Source organism: Bombina bombina, chromosome 3 (genome assembly GCF_027579735.1).
Source record: "Bombina bombina isolate aBomBom1 chromosome 3, aBomBom1.pri, whole genome shotgun sequence".
Classification (NCBI taxonomy): Eukaryota; Metazoa; Chordata; class Amphibia; order Anura; family Bombinatoridae; genus Bombina; species Bombina bombina.
This window is the reverse complement of record NC_069501.1, coordinates 1,057,629,576-1,057,646,115: the sequence shown is the minus strand read 5'-3', so window position 1 is coordinate 1,057,646,115 and position 16,540 is coordinate 1,057,629,576. Positions and strand designations below refer to the sequence as shown.

Below are 16,540 nucleotides of genomic sequence, written 5' to 3'. Positions count from 1 at the left end.
AGGGTCAAATTTCTGCATTATCTATATTGTTGCACAAACGTTTGGCGGATGTGCCAGATGTCCAATCCTTCTGTCAGGCCTTGGCTAGAATCAGACCTGTGTTCAAGCATGTTACTCCTCCCTGGAGTCTTAACCTTGTTCTTAGAGTTCTTCAGCAGGCTCAGTTTGAGCCTATGCATTCCTTAGATATTAAGATGTTATCTTGAAAAGTTTTGTTTCTTGTTGCAATTTCTTCTGCTTGAAGAGTCTCTGAACTCTCGGCAATGCAGTGTGAATCCCCTTACCTTATATTTAATTCCGATAAGGTGGTTCTACGTACTGAGTTAGGTTTCCTTCCCAAAGTGGTTTCGGATAGGAATATTAACCAAGAAATCATTGTACCTTCTTTGTGTTCTAACCCATCTTCTCATAAGGAGCGTTTGTTGCACAACCTAGATGTTGTACGTGCGTTGAAGTACTATTTGCAGGCGACTAAGGAATTTCGCCAGTCCTCTTCCTTGTTTGTCGTTTTCTCTGGGAAACGCAAGGGTCAGAAAGCTACGGCTACGTCTTTTTCTTTGTGGCTGAGGAGAATAATTTGTTTGGCCTATGAAACTGCTGGACAGCAGCCCCCTGAGAGAATCACTGCTCATTCCACAAGGGCTGTTTCTTCTTCTTGGGCCTTCAAAAATGAGACTTCTGTGGAACAGATTTGCAAGGCTGCAACTTGGTCCTCTCTACATACTTTTTCAAAATTCTTTAAATTTGATACTTTTGCCTCGGCTGAGGCTTCTTTTGGGAGAAAGGTTCATTAAGATGGGGTCCCTTCTGTTTAGGTTCCCTGTCTTGTCCCTCCCTTATCATCTCTGTCCTCTAGCTTGGGTATTGATTCCCAATAGTAATTACTGATGATCCGTGAACTCACCGTGTCATTAGAAAGAAAACGAAATTTATGCTTACCTGATAAATTTATTTATTTATTGACACGGTGAGTCCACGGCCCGTCCTGTTTGTTCAGGCAGTCTTTTTGTTTTATAAACCTCAGACACCTCTGCACCTTGTGTTACTTAATTTCTCTCCTTTTCCTTCGGTCGAATGACTGGGGTTTGAGGGAAGAGAGGTGATACTTAACAGCTTTGCTGTGGTGCTCTTTGCCTCCTCCTGCTGGCCATGAGTGACATTCCCAATAGTAATTACTGATAATCCGTGGACTCACTGTGTCAAGAAAAAAAGAAAATTATCAGGTAAGCATAAATTTTGTTTTTTACTTTCAACTTGTAATACGTGCGCTAACTGCTTGTAATCTGGCCCATAACATTTTTTGTTTTTTAATTCAGATGAAGCAGTGTATTTTCTTTATTTGCCCCTTTCATGATGTGTTAAATGATTAACCCCTTAAGGACCAAGTATGTGCTATGTACGTCCTCAAAAAAACAGCAGTTAAGGACCAAGGACATACATAGCACATCCTCAGTGAAACTGAGCGCTGGAAGCGATCGTGATCACTTCCAGCTGTTCTCAGGGTATAGCAGCGATGACTCGATATTGAGGCATCATGCAATACCCTTTAGGCAACTACCAATGCAGAGAGGGCCACTCTGTGGTCCTATCTGCATCACCCACTGATGGTGCTGATCGTTGGTGGCGTGGGAGGGCTTGGAGGGAGGTGGGTGAGCAGCCCATCGCTGGAGGAGGCGGTAAGTTGGCCTGAAAGGGGCGTGAAGGGGGGTGGAAGCGGGTGGGACCACTACGCCACGCTACATTGATCACGGCAGTGGGAAGGAGGGAGGAGAGGGAAGGAAGAGAGGGGGATCCTATGTGGTATCCATGTTTGTAAAGGGATGTGGGAGGGGGATGGGGGTTTGCTAATGAGGTGGGCAGCTACATTAAGGAAATTTTTTTTTTTTTTTTTTTACACAAAAAAAAAACAATAATTTATAGCAAACTGGGTACTGGCAGACAGCTGCCAGTACCTAAGATGGCGGCAAATAGGAAGAGGGGGGAGGGTTAGAGAGCTGTTTGGGGAGGCTTAGGGAGGTTGGGTGGTAAGGGGGGATCCTATACTGCAGAAATTATATAAGAAAAAAAATTAAGAAAAAAAAACAAACTTATTTTAGTACTGGCAGATTTTCTGCCAGTACTTAAGATGGCGGTGTCAATTGTGAGGTGGGGGAGGGAAGAGAGCTGTTTGAGAGGGGTCAGGGAGGGATCAGGGGGTGGGATGTGTCAGATGGGAGGCTGATCTTTACACTAAAGATAAAATTAACCCTACAAGCTACCTAATTAACCCCTTCACTGCTGGGCATAATACAAGTGTGGTGTGCAGCGGCATTTATCGGCCTTCTAATTATAAAAAGCAATGCCAAAGCCATATATGTCTGCTATTTCTAAACAAAGAGGATCACAGAGAAGCATTTACAACCATTTGTGCCATAATTGCACAAGCTGTTTGTAAATAATTTCAGTGAGAAACCTAAAGTTTGTGAAAAAGTTAACGTTTTTTTTTTATTTGATCGCATTTGGCGGTGAAATGGTGGCATGAAATATACCAAAATGGGCCTAGATACAAACTTTGGGTTGTCTACTACAAAAAATATATAGTTTTGATAGGTAAATATAAAAAAGGCTTTATTTCTGTTTAAATGTAGTGATGGCAAAAATGCTCTGGTCTTTTGGGGAAGTTTTAGTCTGAAATGTCTGGGCCTTAAGGGGTTAAAGGGACATGAAACCCTAAAAAATGTATATCAGTTTTACAATGTAAGAATCGCTAATTTTGAAAAAAAAAAAATGGTTTGGAAATAGCAAAATGCTACTTGTACCTATTGCTCTATAACTTGCAAAAAAAAGCAAAGAACATGTAAACATTGGTTATTTCTAAACTCAGGACAAAATGTATAAACTATTTAGCATGGTTGTTTTTTGGTGGTTGTAGATGTGTAACAGATTTTGGGGGTCAAAGTTAGAAAAAAGTGTTTTTTTTCCAATTTTTTCATCATATTTTATATTTTTTTTTATAGTAAATTATATGATATGATGAAAATAATCATATATGTAGAAAGTCCATTTAAGTTAGAGAAAAACTGTATATAATATGTGTGGGTACAGTAAATGAGTAAGAGGAAAATTACAGATAAACCCAAACACCGCAGAAATTTAAAAATAGCCCTGGTCCTTAACGGTAAGAAAATTGAAAAATGGTCTGGTCACTAAGGGGTTAAATAAAGTTTTATATATTTTTTTTCAAACATTGCTGAAGTGCCAACTATCTTTTCTACACTATGATGATGTCAGTGTGAGAGCACCACTTAGGGTTGCCACCTTTTGCGGGTGTGTGTCTCAGGGCGTGGTTTGGAGTGTGGCTTCTCGTGGCATCAAATTTATTATGAAATCAATTTATATATAATATATATATATATATTATTATATATATAATATATTATATATAATATATTATATATATATATATAATATATATATATTATATAAAATATATTATATATAATATATATATATATATATATATATTATATATTATATATATATTATATATAATTAAGGTTGCTATCAATGCAGCTATCAAAATAAACTTGGGAAGCTGTGAGACAAATCTCTGCAATCCCCCATCACATCACAGACTGACATTGTAAATATATATCTATAAGGAGAAAGCACTGGTATATGCGAATACTAACGCACCTCACTGATAAACATTCCACCCACTAAGAAACCACCCTCAGCTAAGAAGTTCAGAACTGCTGTTATTATTTATTTTGAAAGAGAGCTTCCTGCAGCGCCATTATATACTAAACTAATTCCGCCTTATGCCACAGGCTGGCTGTGATGTCTATATACGGAGGGCTCCGTCTCGCACAGCTCTTATGGAGACCCCTTAGTAATTAGTAAGGCCTGGCTGGTGCCTACCTAGTTTTCGTGTCTGCGCACCCTTCTGCTCCTCCCTTCACTGCTTCTGAGACGAATGCTGCAGGATGTGACGACTCCCCTCCGTCCGACCCTCTTCCCCCCTCCCACTGTGTCACACTCACATCATCATACTCCATCTCTCCTGCAGACTACCCGTTTTTTTAGTAACCCCAGGCTAAGCGCTCCTCTGGCCATCTTATATTTTGTAAAGTCTGTGCTCACTGCGCCAGGGGAGCGCTTAGCCCGGGGCATTTGAGGCTAGTTCCGGGACACGGGACACAGAGCCTCAGACCGGGACTGTCCCGGTGAAACCGGGGCGGGTGGCTGGCAACCCTAGCACTACTTGTGAGTAATCATTTCACAGCATCGGAACAAGGATGCTGCTGTATGCTACAATGCTCAGGCATCACGAGGGCCTTCATTTTAAATGAGTGTAAGGCAGAAACCTGGTGACCAGTGCATATCTTTACAAACTGCTACTTGCTTAATTTTCAACTTTGAAAGTCACTTTGTTATGTGCATTAGACTTGCTAGTTATTTTTTTAGGGCTGATAATTCCCATGGCAGCTTAGTTTTCATGAGTAATATATATTACAGAATGGCACACTACGGTACATGTCCCCAGAGATGTTGGATGGCTCCCTAAATCTAATGTCCTGGGAAACAGCACTCGCTCAGGCAGATGTCTATTCTCTTGGACTTCTTCTATGGGAGATATTCACTCGCTGTAAAAGCTTATATGAAGGTGAGTTTTGTAATTACATTATACTTCCAAAGGCTGCATTATAATTATTACGTTGTTTTTACATCCATGACTATTGATTCCTGTCCATATTTTTACATATGAAATGGCTCCAACCTTAATGTGTAAGCCTGCACCCCCTTTATGCTTGCTGTATGTCCAATCCTCAGACCAGATGAATTTTCCTATATGCTGCATTCCCAAATCATAGGGCAAATTAACTTTCCTAGCAGACACATAATGCCAGCTATATACATTAAAGTGACACTGAAGTCAAAGTTAAACTTTTGTGATTCAGATAGAGCATCCATTTTAAACAACTTTCCAATTTACTTCCATTAACAAAATGTAAACAGTCTTTTTTTATTTACACTTTTTGAGTTACCAGCTCCTACTGAGCATGTGCAAGAATTCACAGACTATACGCATATGCATTTATCATTGGCTGATGGCTGTCACATGATACAAGAGAAGTGGAAATAGACATAACTGAAATTTATCAGAAACAAATCTACTACTTATTTGAAGTTTATACTAAGAGCTATTGCATTGTCTTTTTATCATGCATTTGTTTATTATGCAAATCTACTGTATTTACTGGTCCTTCAACAGACTGTAGAGCAGATGCATGTTGTCAGCAACCCATTTATGCTTGTGCACCCACATACCTCAGATCACATGCACCATACAACTCCTCTTCCTACTGCTTGTTGTCATCAGCTGGGGTCCCAGAGCCAGGTTCTGACTAGGGTGCTGTAGGTTGGTCAAGTCACTTTGGAGGTTAAAATAACAAATCAAATACATTTTCCACTTAGCTATTAAAAATAAAATATTGGTATTGCTATCAGTAGCCTTATTGCATAATCAGCTTCTTTATGAAACAGTTCTGTGCCTAGAATCCATGCAAACAACACCATCACTTCCGTGTCTCTCCTGTAGCTCCATCATTACTGGTATATCCTCCTTCCCCCAACCACGGAGGAGCTAAAAAGTGAATTATAGTGAAGTGAAATGTATCAGTGTAACAAAGGATTATTGTGAAATGGCTCCTCCCTTCCTCACACAATACAAATATCTGGTTTTACATAGAACCTCAATAAGTTCACACACACAGTGCTTCCAATCCAATCAGGTCCTCTATATACACTGAACACTCCTCTTTCTGGCAACTCCCATAGTATAACCAATTAGTAGATTCATTCACTGTAGCAACGCTACCCCTCACAGTAAGTGCTTCTGTAATTCCTCATTTCCATTTGAAAAATTTAAATTATTATTATTATTATTATTATTACTAACTACAAGGTAAATGTCACATACTAATGAATTTTATTGAAAGACAATATATAATCTTATATCCTTCACTGATTGACAAAAAGGGGTCTATTGGCAACCCCAGTTTACTCATTTTGATACCTCAAAACAATAGGAATGGTATGAATTCATGTGACTTCACCTTTCCATGTCCTACCCTAATACCATGTCCTAACCTAATATAGTATTCAAAATTAATTCATTAATTAGTTAGTAATTAAAATGACATAAATCCTTCTTTTGAAATAGCCACATTTTTTTAAAATTTTCATAAACATATTCATGACACACTAGATTGTTCTCTTATTTTTTTTCATTTTTGATGGACAATACAATTTTAATAAGATTAAAAGTTGTATTTTATATAAATATACAATATTCACAAAATCAGATCCAGCTTTTTTTTAAATTAGAATTAGCATCACCAACCTTACATTATTTCCAGGGATCTCCCTTATTTGCCCAAACATTTTTACAGTCTCCTATGCTCCCTTATTTATTTGCTCTTAGAACATTTTTCTCACTTTCTCTCCTTTTTTTTTTTTAAAACATGTAAAATCTTTTTTATTTTATTTTTATTTATTTATAATCCAATTCATTGTACAGTTCAGAGAGAAAAAAGCCAACAATGCAATACATATTAATAGAGAATATCGAATTATGTTACAAACGAAGAACAATGACTATTAACTTTACAAATTTTCGGTACTCCAGAAAAGGTAAGAAAGCAAAAAAAAAAAGGAAAAGAAAATGAGTAGATTTCTTACACATATTTAGAATTATACCATTATACATACGATAGATTTTAATATCGACCATGAATTGGGTTTTTTTTTACATCAAAAGAAAAAAAAATACAAATAAATAAACAACAATGGCTCTCCATCCACCCACTCTGCTATTTGCTATTAACTACACCCTGTATCTTACAGAGGCACCGGAGTATCCAAGGGAGGTGAAATATACCAGCCTGGGCTAATGTGGCAAATGATTTAGTATTAAGTAGAGGGCTTAGTAGTTGCTTTTGACTAGGTAATGGTTGAGCTTTAATAAATGGTAGCCATTTATCAAATAACTCTTGAATCTTATTTTCAATAAGAAGATTAAGGCTAGATTTAGAGTTTTGTCGGTAAAGACCCGCGTAGCTAACGCTGCTTTTTTCCCCAGCGCACCCTTTAAACAACGCTGGTATTTAGAGTTGTCTGAGGGGCTGCGTTAGGCTCAAAAAAGGGTGCGTTGAGCCTAATGTAGCTCCACTTCAACTCTCAATACCAGCGTTGCCTACGGTAGCGGTAAGCTGGGAAAACGTGCTTGTGCACGATATCCCCATAGGAAACAATGGGGCTGAGCTGGCTGAAAAAAAACCTAACACCTGCAAAAAAGCAACGTTCAGCTCCTAACGCAGCCCCATTGTTTCCTATGGGGAAACACTCTCTATGTCTGCACCTAACACCCTAACATGAACCCCGAGTCTAAACACCCCTAACCTTACACTTATTAACCCCTAATCTGCCGCCCCCGCTATCGCTGACCCCTGCATATTATTATTAACCCTTAATCTGCCGCTCTGGACACCGCTGCAACCTACATTATCCCTATGAACCCCTAATCTGCTGCCCCTAACACCACGACCCCTATATTATATTTATTAACCCCTAATCTGCCCCCCCCCAAGTCGCCGCTACCTTACCTACACTTATTAACCCCTAATCTGCCGACTGGACCTCGCCGCCACTATAATAAATGTATTAACCCCTAAACCGTCGCACTCCCGCCTTGCAAACACTAGAATAAATAGTATTAACCCCTAATATGCCCCCCCAATGTCGCCGCCACCTAACTTCAAGTATTAACCCCTAATCTGCTGACCGGACCTCGCCACTACTATAATAAATGTATTAACCCCTAAAGCTAAGTCTAACCATAACCCTAACACCACCTAAATTAAATATAATTTTAATCTAACTAAATAAATTAACTCTTATTAACTAAAGTCTTCCTATTTAAAACTAAATACTTACCTGTAAAATAAACCCTAACATAGCTACAATATAACAAATAATTATATTGTAGCTATTTTAGGATTAATATTTATTTTACAGGCAACTTTGTATTTATTTTAACTAGGTACAATAGCTATTAAATAGTTATTAACTATTTAATAACTACCTAGTTAAAAGAATTACCAAATTACCTGTAAAATAAATCCTAACCTAAGTTACAATTAAACCTAACACTACACTATCATTACATTAATTAAATAAATTAACTACCAATAACAACAATTAAATACAATTAAATAAACTAAACTAAATTATAAAAAAAACAACTAAATTACAGAAAATAAAAAAAGATTACAAGAATTTTAAACTAATTACACCTAATTTAAGCCCCCTAATAAAATAAAATTAAAAAAAAATAATAAAATTCCCTACCATATTCTACATTACAAAGTAATCAGCTCTTTTACCAGCCCTTAAAATGGCTTTTTGCGGGGCATGTCCCAAAGTAATCAGCTCTTTTGCCTGTAAAAAGAAATACAAACCCCCCAACATTAAAACCCACCACCCACATACCCCTACTCTAACCCACCCAAACCCCCCTTAAATAAACCTAACACTACCCCCCTGAAGATCTCCCTACCTTGAGTAGTCTTCACCCAGCTGGGCCGAAGTCTTCATCCGATGGGGCAGAAGAGGACATCCAGATGGGCAGAAGTCTTCATCCTATCCGGGCAGAAGAGGACATCCGGACCGGCAGACATCTTCATCCAAGCGGCATCTTCGGAACAGCCAATAGAATGCGAGTTCAATACGATTGGCTGATTGGATCAGCCAATTGGATTGAACTTCAATCTGATTGGCTGATTGCATCAGCCAATCAGATGTTTTCTACCTTAATTCCGATTGGCTGATAGAATCCTATCAGCCAATCGGAATTCGAGGGACGCCATCTTGGATGACGTCACTTAAAGGAACCTTCATTTGTCGGGTAGTCGTCGGGGAAGGAGGATGTTCTGCGCCGGAGGTCTTGAAGATGGAGCCGCTCCTCGTCGGATGGATGAAGATAGAAGATGCCACTTGGATGAAGATGTCTGCCGGTCCGGATGTCCTCTTCTGCCTGGATAGGATGAAGACTTCTGCCGGTCTGGATGTCCTCTTCTGCCCCATCGGATGAAGCCTTCGGCCCGGCTGGGTGAAGACGACTCAAGGTAGGGAGATCTTCAGGGGGGTAGTGTTAGGTTTATTTAAGGGGGGTTATTAGTCTTATTGCATAATCAGCTTCTTTATGAAACAGTTCTGTGCCTAGAATCCATGCAAACAAGCAAACAACACCATCACTTCCGTGTCTCTCCTGTAGCTCCATCATTACTGGTATATCCTCCTTCCCCCAACCACGGAGGAGCTAAAAAGTGAATTATAGTGAAGTGAAATGTATCAGTGTAACAAAGGTTTGCACAGAGATTATTGTGAAATGGCTCCTCCCTTCCTCACACAATACAAATATCTGGTTTTACATAGAACCCCAATAAGTTCACACACACAGTGCTTCCAATCCAATCAGGTCCTCTATATACACTGAACACTCCTCTTTCTGGCAACTCCCATAGTATAACCAATTAGTAGATTAATTCACTGTAGCAGCGCTACCCCTCACAGTAAGTGCTTCTGTAATTCCTTATTTCCATTTAAAAAATGTAAATTATTATTATTATTATTAAGAAATAATTTACTAACTACAAGGTAAATGTCACATACTAATGAATTTTATTGAAAGACAATATATAATCTTATATCCTTCACTGATTGACAAAAAGGGGTCTATTGGCAACCCCAGTTTACTCATTTTGATACCTCAAAACAATAGGAATGGTATGAATTCATGTTACTTCACCTTTTCATGTCCTACCCTAATACCATGTCCTACCCTAATATAGTATTCAAAATTAATTCATTAATTAGTTAGTAATTAAACTGACATAAATCCTTCTTTTGAAATAGCCACATTTTTTAAAATTTTCATAAACATATTCATGACACACTAGATTGTTCTCTTATTTTTTTTTCATTTTTGATGGACAATACAATTTTAATAAGATTAAAAGTTGTATTTTATATAAATATACAATATTCACAAAATCAGATCCAGCTTTTTTTTAAATTAGAATTAGCATCACCAACCCTACATTATTTCCAGGGATCTCCCTTATTTGTCTCCTATGCTCCCTTATTTATCTGCTCTTAGAACATTTTTCTCACTTTCTCTCCTTTTTTTTTTTACAACATGTAAAATCTTTTTTATTTTATTTTTATTTATTTATAATCCAATTCATTGTACAGTTCAGAGAGAAAAAAAAACAACAATGCAATACATATTAATAGAGAATATCGAATTATGTTACAAACGAAGAACAATGACTATTAACTTTACAAATTTTCGATACTCCACAAAAGGTAAGAAAGCAAAAAAAAAAAAAGGAAAAGAAAATGAGTAGATTTCATACACATATTTAGAATTATACCATTGTACATACGATAGATATTAATATCGACCATGAATTGGGTATTTTTTTACATCAAAAGAAAAAAAAAATACAAATAAATAAACAACAATGGCTCTCCATCCACCCACTCTGCTATTTGCTATTAACTACACCCTGTATCTTACAGAGGCACCGGAGATACAGGTATCCAAGGGAGGGGAAATATACCAGCCTGGGCTAATGTGGCAAATGATTTAGTATTAAGTAGAGGGCTTAGTAGTTGCTTTTGAATAGGTAATGGTTGAGCTTTAATTAATGGTAGCCATTTATCAAATAACTCTTGAATCTTATTTTCAATAAGAAGATTACGGCTAGATTTAGAGTTTTGTCAGTAAAGACCTGCGTAGCTAACGCTGCTTTTTTTCCCAGCGCACCCTTTAAACAACGCTGGTATTTAGAGTTGTCTGAGGGGCTGCGTTAGGCTCAAAAAAGGGTGCGTTGAGCCTAATGTAGCTCCACTTCAACTCTCAATACCAGCGTTGCCTACGGTAGCGGTAAGCTGGGAAAACGTGCTTGTGCACGATATCCCCATAGGAAACAATGGGGCTGAGCTGGCTGAAAAAAAAACTAACACCTGCAAAAAAGCAGCGTTCTGCTCCTAACGCAGCCCCATTGTTTCCTATGGGGAAACACTCTCTATGTCTGCACCTAACACCCTAACATGAACTGAAAAAAGATAAAACACAGAGGCGCCTATCGGCTGGGAGCGTGCGAATACATAGCTGCATCAGACGCCGGAGTAGCCAATCAAAATACCCTGTGACTCTTCCTTGCGTTTGTTTGATTACACGTGTCCCTATCAGATGTGTTTGGTGAAACTGTGAGACCTTGAGACGCTGTGCCTGCTCCACAACTTTGATCCTGGAGGGAACCTGCTAATCACCACGACCAAGGACCACTATTTGATCCATGAAGTATACCAGTGAGCTGGACCACTGAGAGGCTCCAGACTGCTTCATAAGCACCAATGGGTGCGCCTCCATTGTGAGTATCTAATCGCTACCTTGTGGATTTTATCATCTGTTTTTTGGCTATACTAGGCCATGTTTGGCGCCTCTGTGTTTTATCTTTTTTCAGTTACCCTTCTATCAGGAAGACCATCCTAAGACTGAGAGCTGCCTACCGTGTTTTGGATGCATTTTCTGATTGGGACTGTATCACTATAACTCATTTGGACTTTATGTTGGTACATCTTCATATATATGTATAAGCATATTTGTATATTCTACAAGTAACAATTTAGGTGTTTGTTATTGCTTTAGCATTTGTTTAGTTGATACGCCTTAGGAGGCGCCCCCTAAGGGTAGTAATACACACTGGTGTATTACACCCTCATTTTCTCACACCCTAACATGAACCCCGAGTCTAAACACCCCTAACCTTACACTTATTAACCCCTAATCTGCCGCCCCCGTAATCGCTGACCCCTGCATATTATCAACCCTTAATCTGCCGCTCCGGACACCGCCGCAACCTACATTATCCCTATGAACCCCTAATCTGCTGCCCCTAACACCACCAACCCCTATATTATATTTATTAACCCCTAATCTGCCCCCCAAAGTCGCCGCTACCTTACCTAAACTTATTAACCCCTAATCTGCCGACCGGACCTCGCTGCCACTATAATAAATGTATTAACCCCTAAACCGTTGCACTCCCGCCTCGCAAACACTAGAATAAATAGTATTTACCCCTAATCTGCCACCCCCCCCCCCCAATGTCGCCGCCACCTAACTTCAAGTATTAACCCCTAATCTGCCGACCGGACCTCGCCACTAATATAATAAATGTATTAACTCCTAAAGCTAAGTCTAACCCTAACCCTAACACCCCCCTAAATTAAATATAATTTTAATCTAACGAAATAAATTAACTCTTATTAACTAAAGTCTTCCTATTTAAAACTAAATACTTACCTGTAAAATAAACCCTAACATAGCTACAATATAACGATTATATTGTAGCTATTTTAGGATTAATATTTATTTTACAGGCAACTTTGTATTTATTTTAACTAGGTACAATCGCTATTAAATAGTTATTAACTATTTAATAACTACCTAGTTAAAAGAATTACCAAATTACCTGTAAAATAAATCCTAACCTAAGTTACAATTAAACCTAACACTACACTATCATTACATTAATTACATAAATTAACTACCAATAAAAACAATTAAATACAATTAAATAAACTAAACTAAATTATTAAAAAAAAACTAAATTTCAGAAATTAAGAATAAGAATTTTAAACTAATTACACCTAATCTAAGCCCCCTAATAAAATAAAAAAAAACAAAATAATAAAAGTCCCTACCCTATTCTACATTACAAAGTAATCAGCTCTTTTACCAGCCCTTAAAAGGGCTTTTTGTGGGGCATGCCCCAAAGTAATCAGCTCTTTTGCCTGTAAAAAAAATAAACCCCCCCAACATTAAAACCCACCACCCACATACCCCTACTCTAACCCACCCAAACCCCCCTTAAATAAACCTAACACTACCCCCCTGAAGATCTCCCTACCTTGAGTCGTCTTCACCCAGCCGGGCCGAAGTAGTCATCCGATGGGGCAGAAGAGGACATCCAGACGGGCAGAAGTCTTCATCCTATCCGGGCAGAAGAGGACATCCGGACCGGCAGACATCTTCATCCAAGCGGCATCTTCGGAACAGCCAATAGAATGCGAGTTCAATACGATTGGCTGATTGGATCAGCCAATTGGATTGAACTTCAATCTGATTGGCTGATTGCATCAGCCAATCAGATTTTTCCTACCTTAATTCCGATTGGCTGATAGAATCCTATCAGCCAATCGGAATTCGAGGGACGCCATCTTGGATGACGTCACTTAAAGGAACCTTCATTCGTCGGGTAGTCGTCGGGGAAGGAGGATGTTCCGCGCCGGAGGTCTTGAAGATGGAGCCGCTCCTCGTCGGATGGATGAAGATAGAAGATGCCGCTTGGATGAAGATGTCTGCCGGTCCGGATGTCCTCTTCTGCCTGGAAAGGATGAAGACTTCTGCCGGTCTGGATGTCCTCTTCTGCCCCATCGGATGAAGCCTTCGGCCCGGCTGGGTGAAGACGACTCAAGGTAGGGAGATCTTCAGGGGGGTAGTGTTAGGTTTATTTAAGGGGGGTTTGGGTGGGTTAGAGTAGGGGTATGTGGGTGGTGGGTTTTAATGTTAGGGGGTTGTATTTTTTTTACAGGCAAAAGAGCTGATTACTTTGGGGCATGCCCCGCAAAAAGCCCTTTTAAGGGCTGGTAAAAGAGCTGATTACTTTGTAATGTAGAATAGGGTAGGGACTTTTATTATTTTTTTTATTTTATTAGGGGTCTTAGATTAGGTGTAATTAGTTTAAAATTCTTGTAATCTTTTTTTATTTTCTGTAATTTAGTTTTTTTTTTGTAATTTAGTTTAGTTTATTTAATTGTATTGTTGTTATTGGTAGTTAATTTATTTAATTAATTTAATTATAATGTAGTGTTAGGTTTAATTGTAACTTAGGTTAGGATTTATTTTACAGGTAATTTGGTAATTCTTTTAACTAGGTAGCTATTAAATAGTTAATAACTATTTAATAGCTATTGTACCTAGTTAAAATAAATACAAAGTTGCCTGTAAAATAAATATTAGTCCTAAAATAGCTACAATATAATTATTTGTTATATTGTAGCTATGTTAGGGTTTATTTTACAGGTAAGTATTTAGATTTAAATAGGAAGACTTTAGTTAATAAGAGTTAATTTATTTTGTTAGATTAAAATTATATTTAAATTAGGAGGGTGTTAGGGTTAGACTTAGCTTCCGGGGTTAATACATTTATTATAGTAGCGGCGAGGTCCGGTCGGCAGATTAGGGGTTAATACTTGAAGTTAGGTGGCGGCGACGTTGGGGGGGGGCAGATTAGGGGTTAATAAATATTATGTAGGGGTCGTTGATGTTAGGGGCAGTAGATTAGGGGTTCATAGGGATAATGTAGGTGGCGGCGATGTGCGGTCAGCAGATTAGGGGTTAAAAATATTTATTATAGTGGCGGCGATGTGGGGGGGCCTCGGTTTAGGGGTACATAGGTAGTTTATGGGTGTTAGTGTACTTTAGAGCACTGTAGTTAAGAGCTTTATATACCGGCGTTAGCCCATTAAGCTCTTAACTACAGCCTTTCCATGGGCGGTAGGAGTCTTGTCGGTAGAGGGTCTACCGCTTACTTCAGCCAAGACCAAATACCAGCGTTAGGAAGATCCCATTGAAAATATAGGATACGCAATTGGCGTAAGGGGATCTGCGGTATGGAAAAGTCGCGGCTTGAAAGTGAGCGTTAGACCCTTTCCTGCCTGACTCTAAATACCAGCGGGGCGGCCAAAAGCAGCGTTAGGACCCCTTAATGCTGCTTTTGACGGCTAACGTAAAACTCTAAATCTAGGCGTTAGTTTTCTGGATCTCAAAAATTATTTGCTGTAACACATTATTTAAAAATCTGGCAAAGCTGGGAGGGGCTACATCCTTCCATTTCTTCAAGATCAAATGTCTCATCACCATAATCAAAGTACAGAAACTTGTTATAGTTCCTAGATCTGGTGGTTAATAGGTCACACACAAAAATAATGTGATACAGATTTTAAAGTGATCTGAAAAAAGTTTATTATACCAGAAATGTAATTTACACCAGAGTTTGTGGATTGTTGGACAATCCCAAATTTGGTGAAGGATGTCAGCTTGGGAAAGCTTAAGTCCTTATTGGTATAACATTTTGCCAGTTTACCAGGAGAGAAATCCACATTATAAATCAATTTGATATGGGATTCTTTCCACCCGACAAGGATTATTAACTTACCCACTCTTACAAAACTTTGTCTAATATTTGCTATTTCTAGTGAAGGAGATACCCAGTAAGTATATATTTTATTTAAGTGCACATGTAAAATCTTAATTTCAAACAGTTAATATTGTTTTCTTCTACTCTTATTTAGTTAATAATTTTGATGTATCTAACAGGTTAAAGGGATGTAAAACCCAATTTGGTTTCTTTCATGATTTAGATAGAGCATACAGTTTTAAACAACTTTTCAATTTCTAATTTGCTTAATTCTCTTGATATCCTTTGTTGAAAGAGCAGCAATGTACTTCTGGGAGCTAGCTGAATGCATTGGGTGAGCCAATAACATGAGGCATATATGTGCAGCCACCATTCAGCAGCTCTTGAGTCTACCTACGTATCCCTTTCATTAAAGGAAATGAAGAATACAAAACAAATTAGATAATAGAATTAAATTGGAAAGTTGTTTAAAATCACATGCTCCATCTGAATCATGAAAGAAAAAAATTGAGGTTTATGTCCCTTTAATGGGGTAGATTTACCAATGTCTGTCCGACATGATATGCTGTATTATGTCTGAGAGACATCGCTGAATGCCGACAGCATAAGCTATCGGCATTTATCATTGCACAAGGAGTTCACCAGAGCTGCTTGTGCAATGCGGCCGCTAGCAGGGGGTATCAATCAGCCCGATCGTATAGGATCGAGCGGATTTATAACCGCAGCCTCAGAGGCAGCGGACAAGTCATGGAGCAGCGGTCTTTAGACCACTGCTTCATAACTGCTGTTTCCGGCGAGCCTGAAGGCTTGCGCGGAAACAAGGGGAACAATGGCCATTTGGCCCTTGTTAAATCTACCCCAATGACTTTACTCCCACTGTGCCTTAGATGCAAAATAAAATCCATGTATTAGTAGAAAGTTGTTGAATGTATTAAAGGGACATTTTTCTATCATAATTCAGATAAAACATATGATTTTAAACAGCTTTATTTTTTACTTCTGTTATCTAATTGGCTTCATTCTCTTGATATCCTTTGCTGTAGAAGCAGCAAAGCACTACTGGGAACTAGTTAATGCATTGGGTGAACAAATAACATGAGGCATATATGTGCAGCCACCAATCAGCAGCACCTGAGCTTACCTAGGTATCTTATTCTAACATTGGATACCAAGAGAACAAAACAAATGAGATAATAGAAGAAAAATTGGAAAGTTGTTTAAAA

General features: G+C 38.4%; 1 protein-coding gene across 1 annotated transcript in view; it reads left to right on the top strand.

The window, feature by feature from the left end:
• AMHR2 (anti-Mullerian hormone receptor type 2) overlaps nt 1-16,540 on the top strand; it is a 154,534-nt gene that overhangs the window by 135,955 nt on the left and 2,039 nt on the right. Inside the window, exon 10 of the mRNA XM_053705541.1 lies at nt 4,498-4,645. Within this exon, the coding sequence (XP_053561516.1) occupies nt 4,498-4,645 (148 nt within the window). The remainder of the gene's footprint in view (nt 1-4,497; nt 4,646-16,540) is intronic.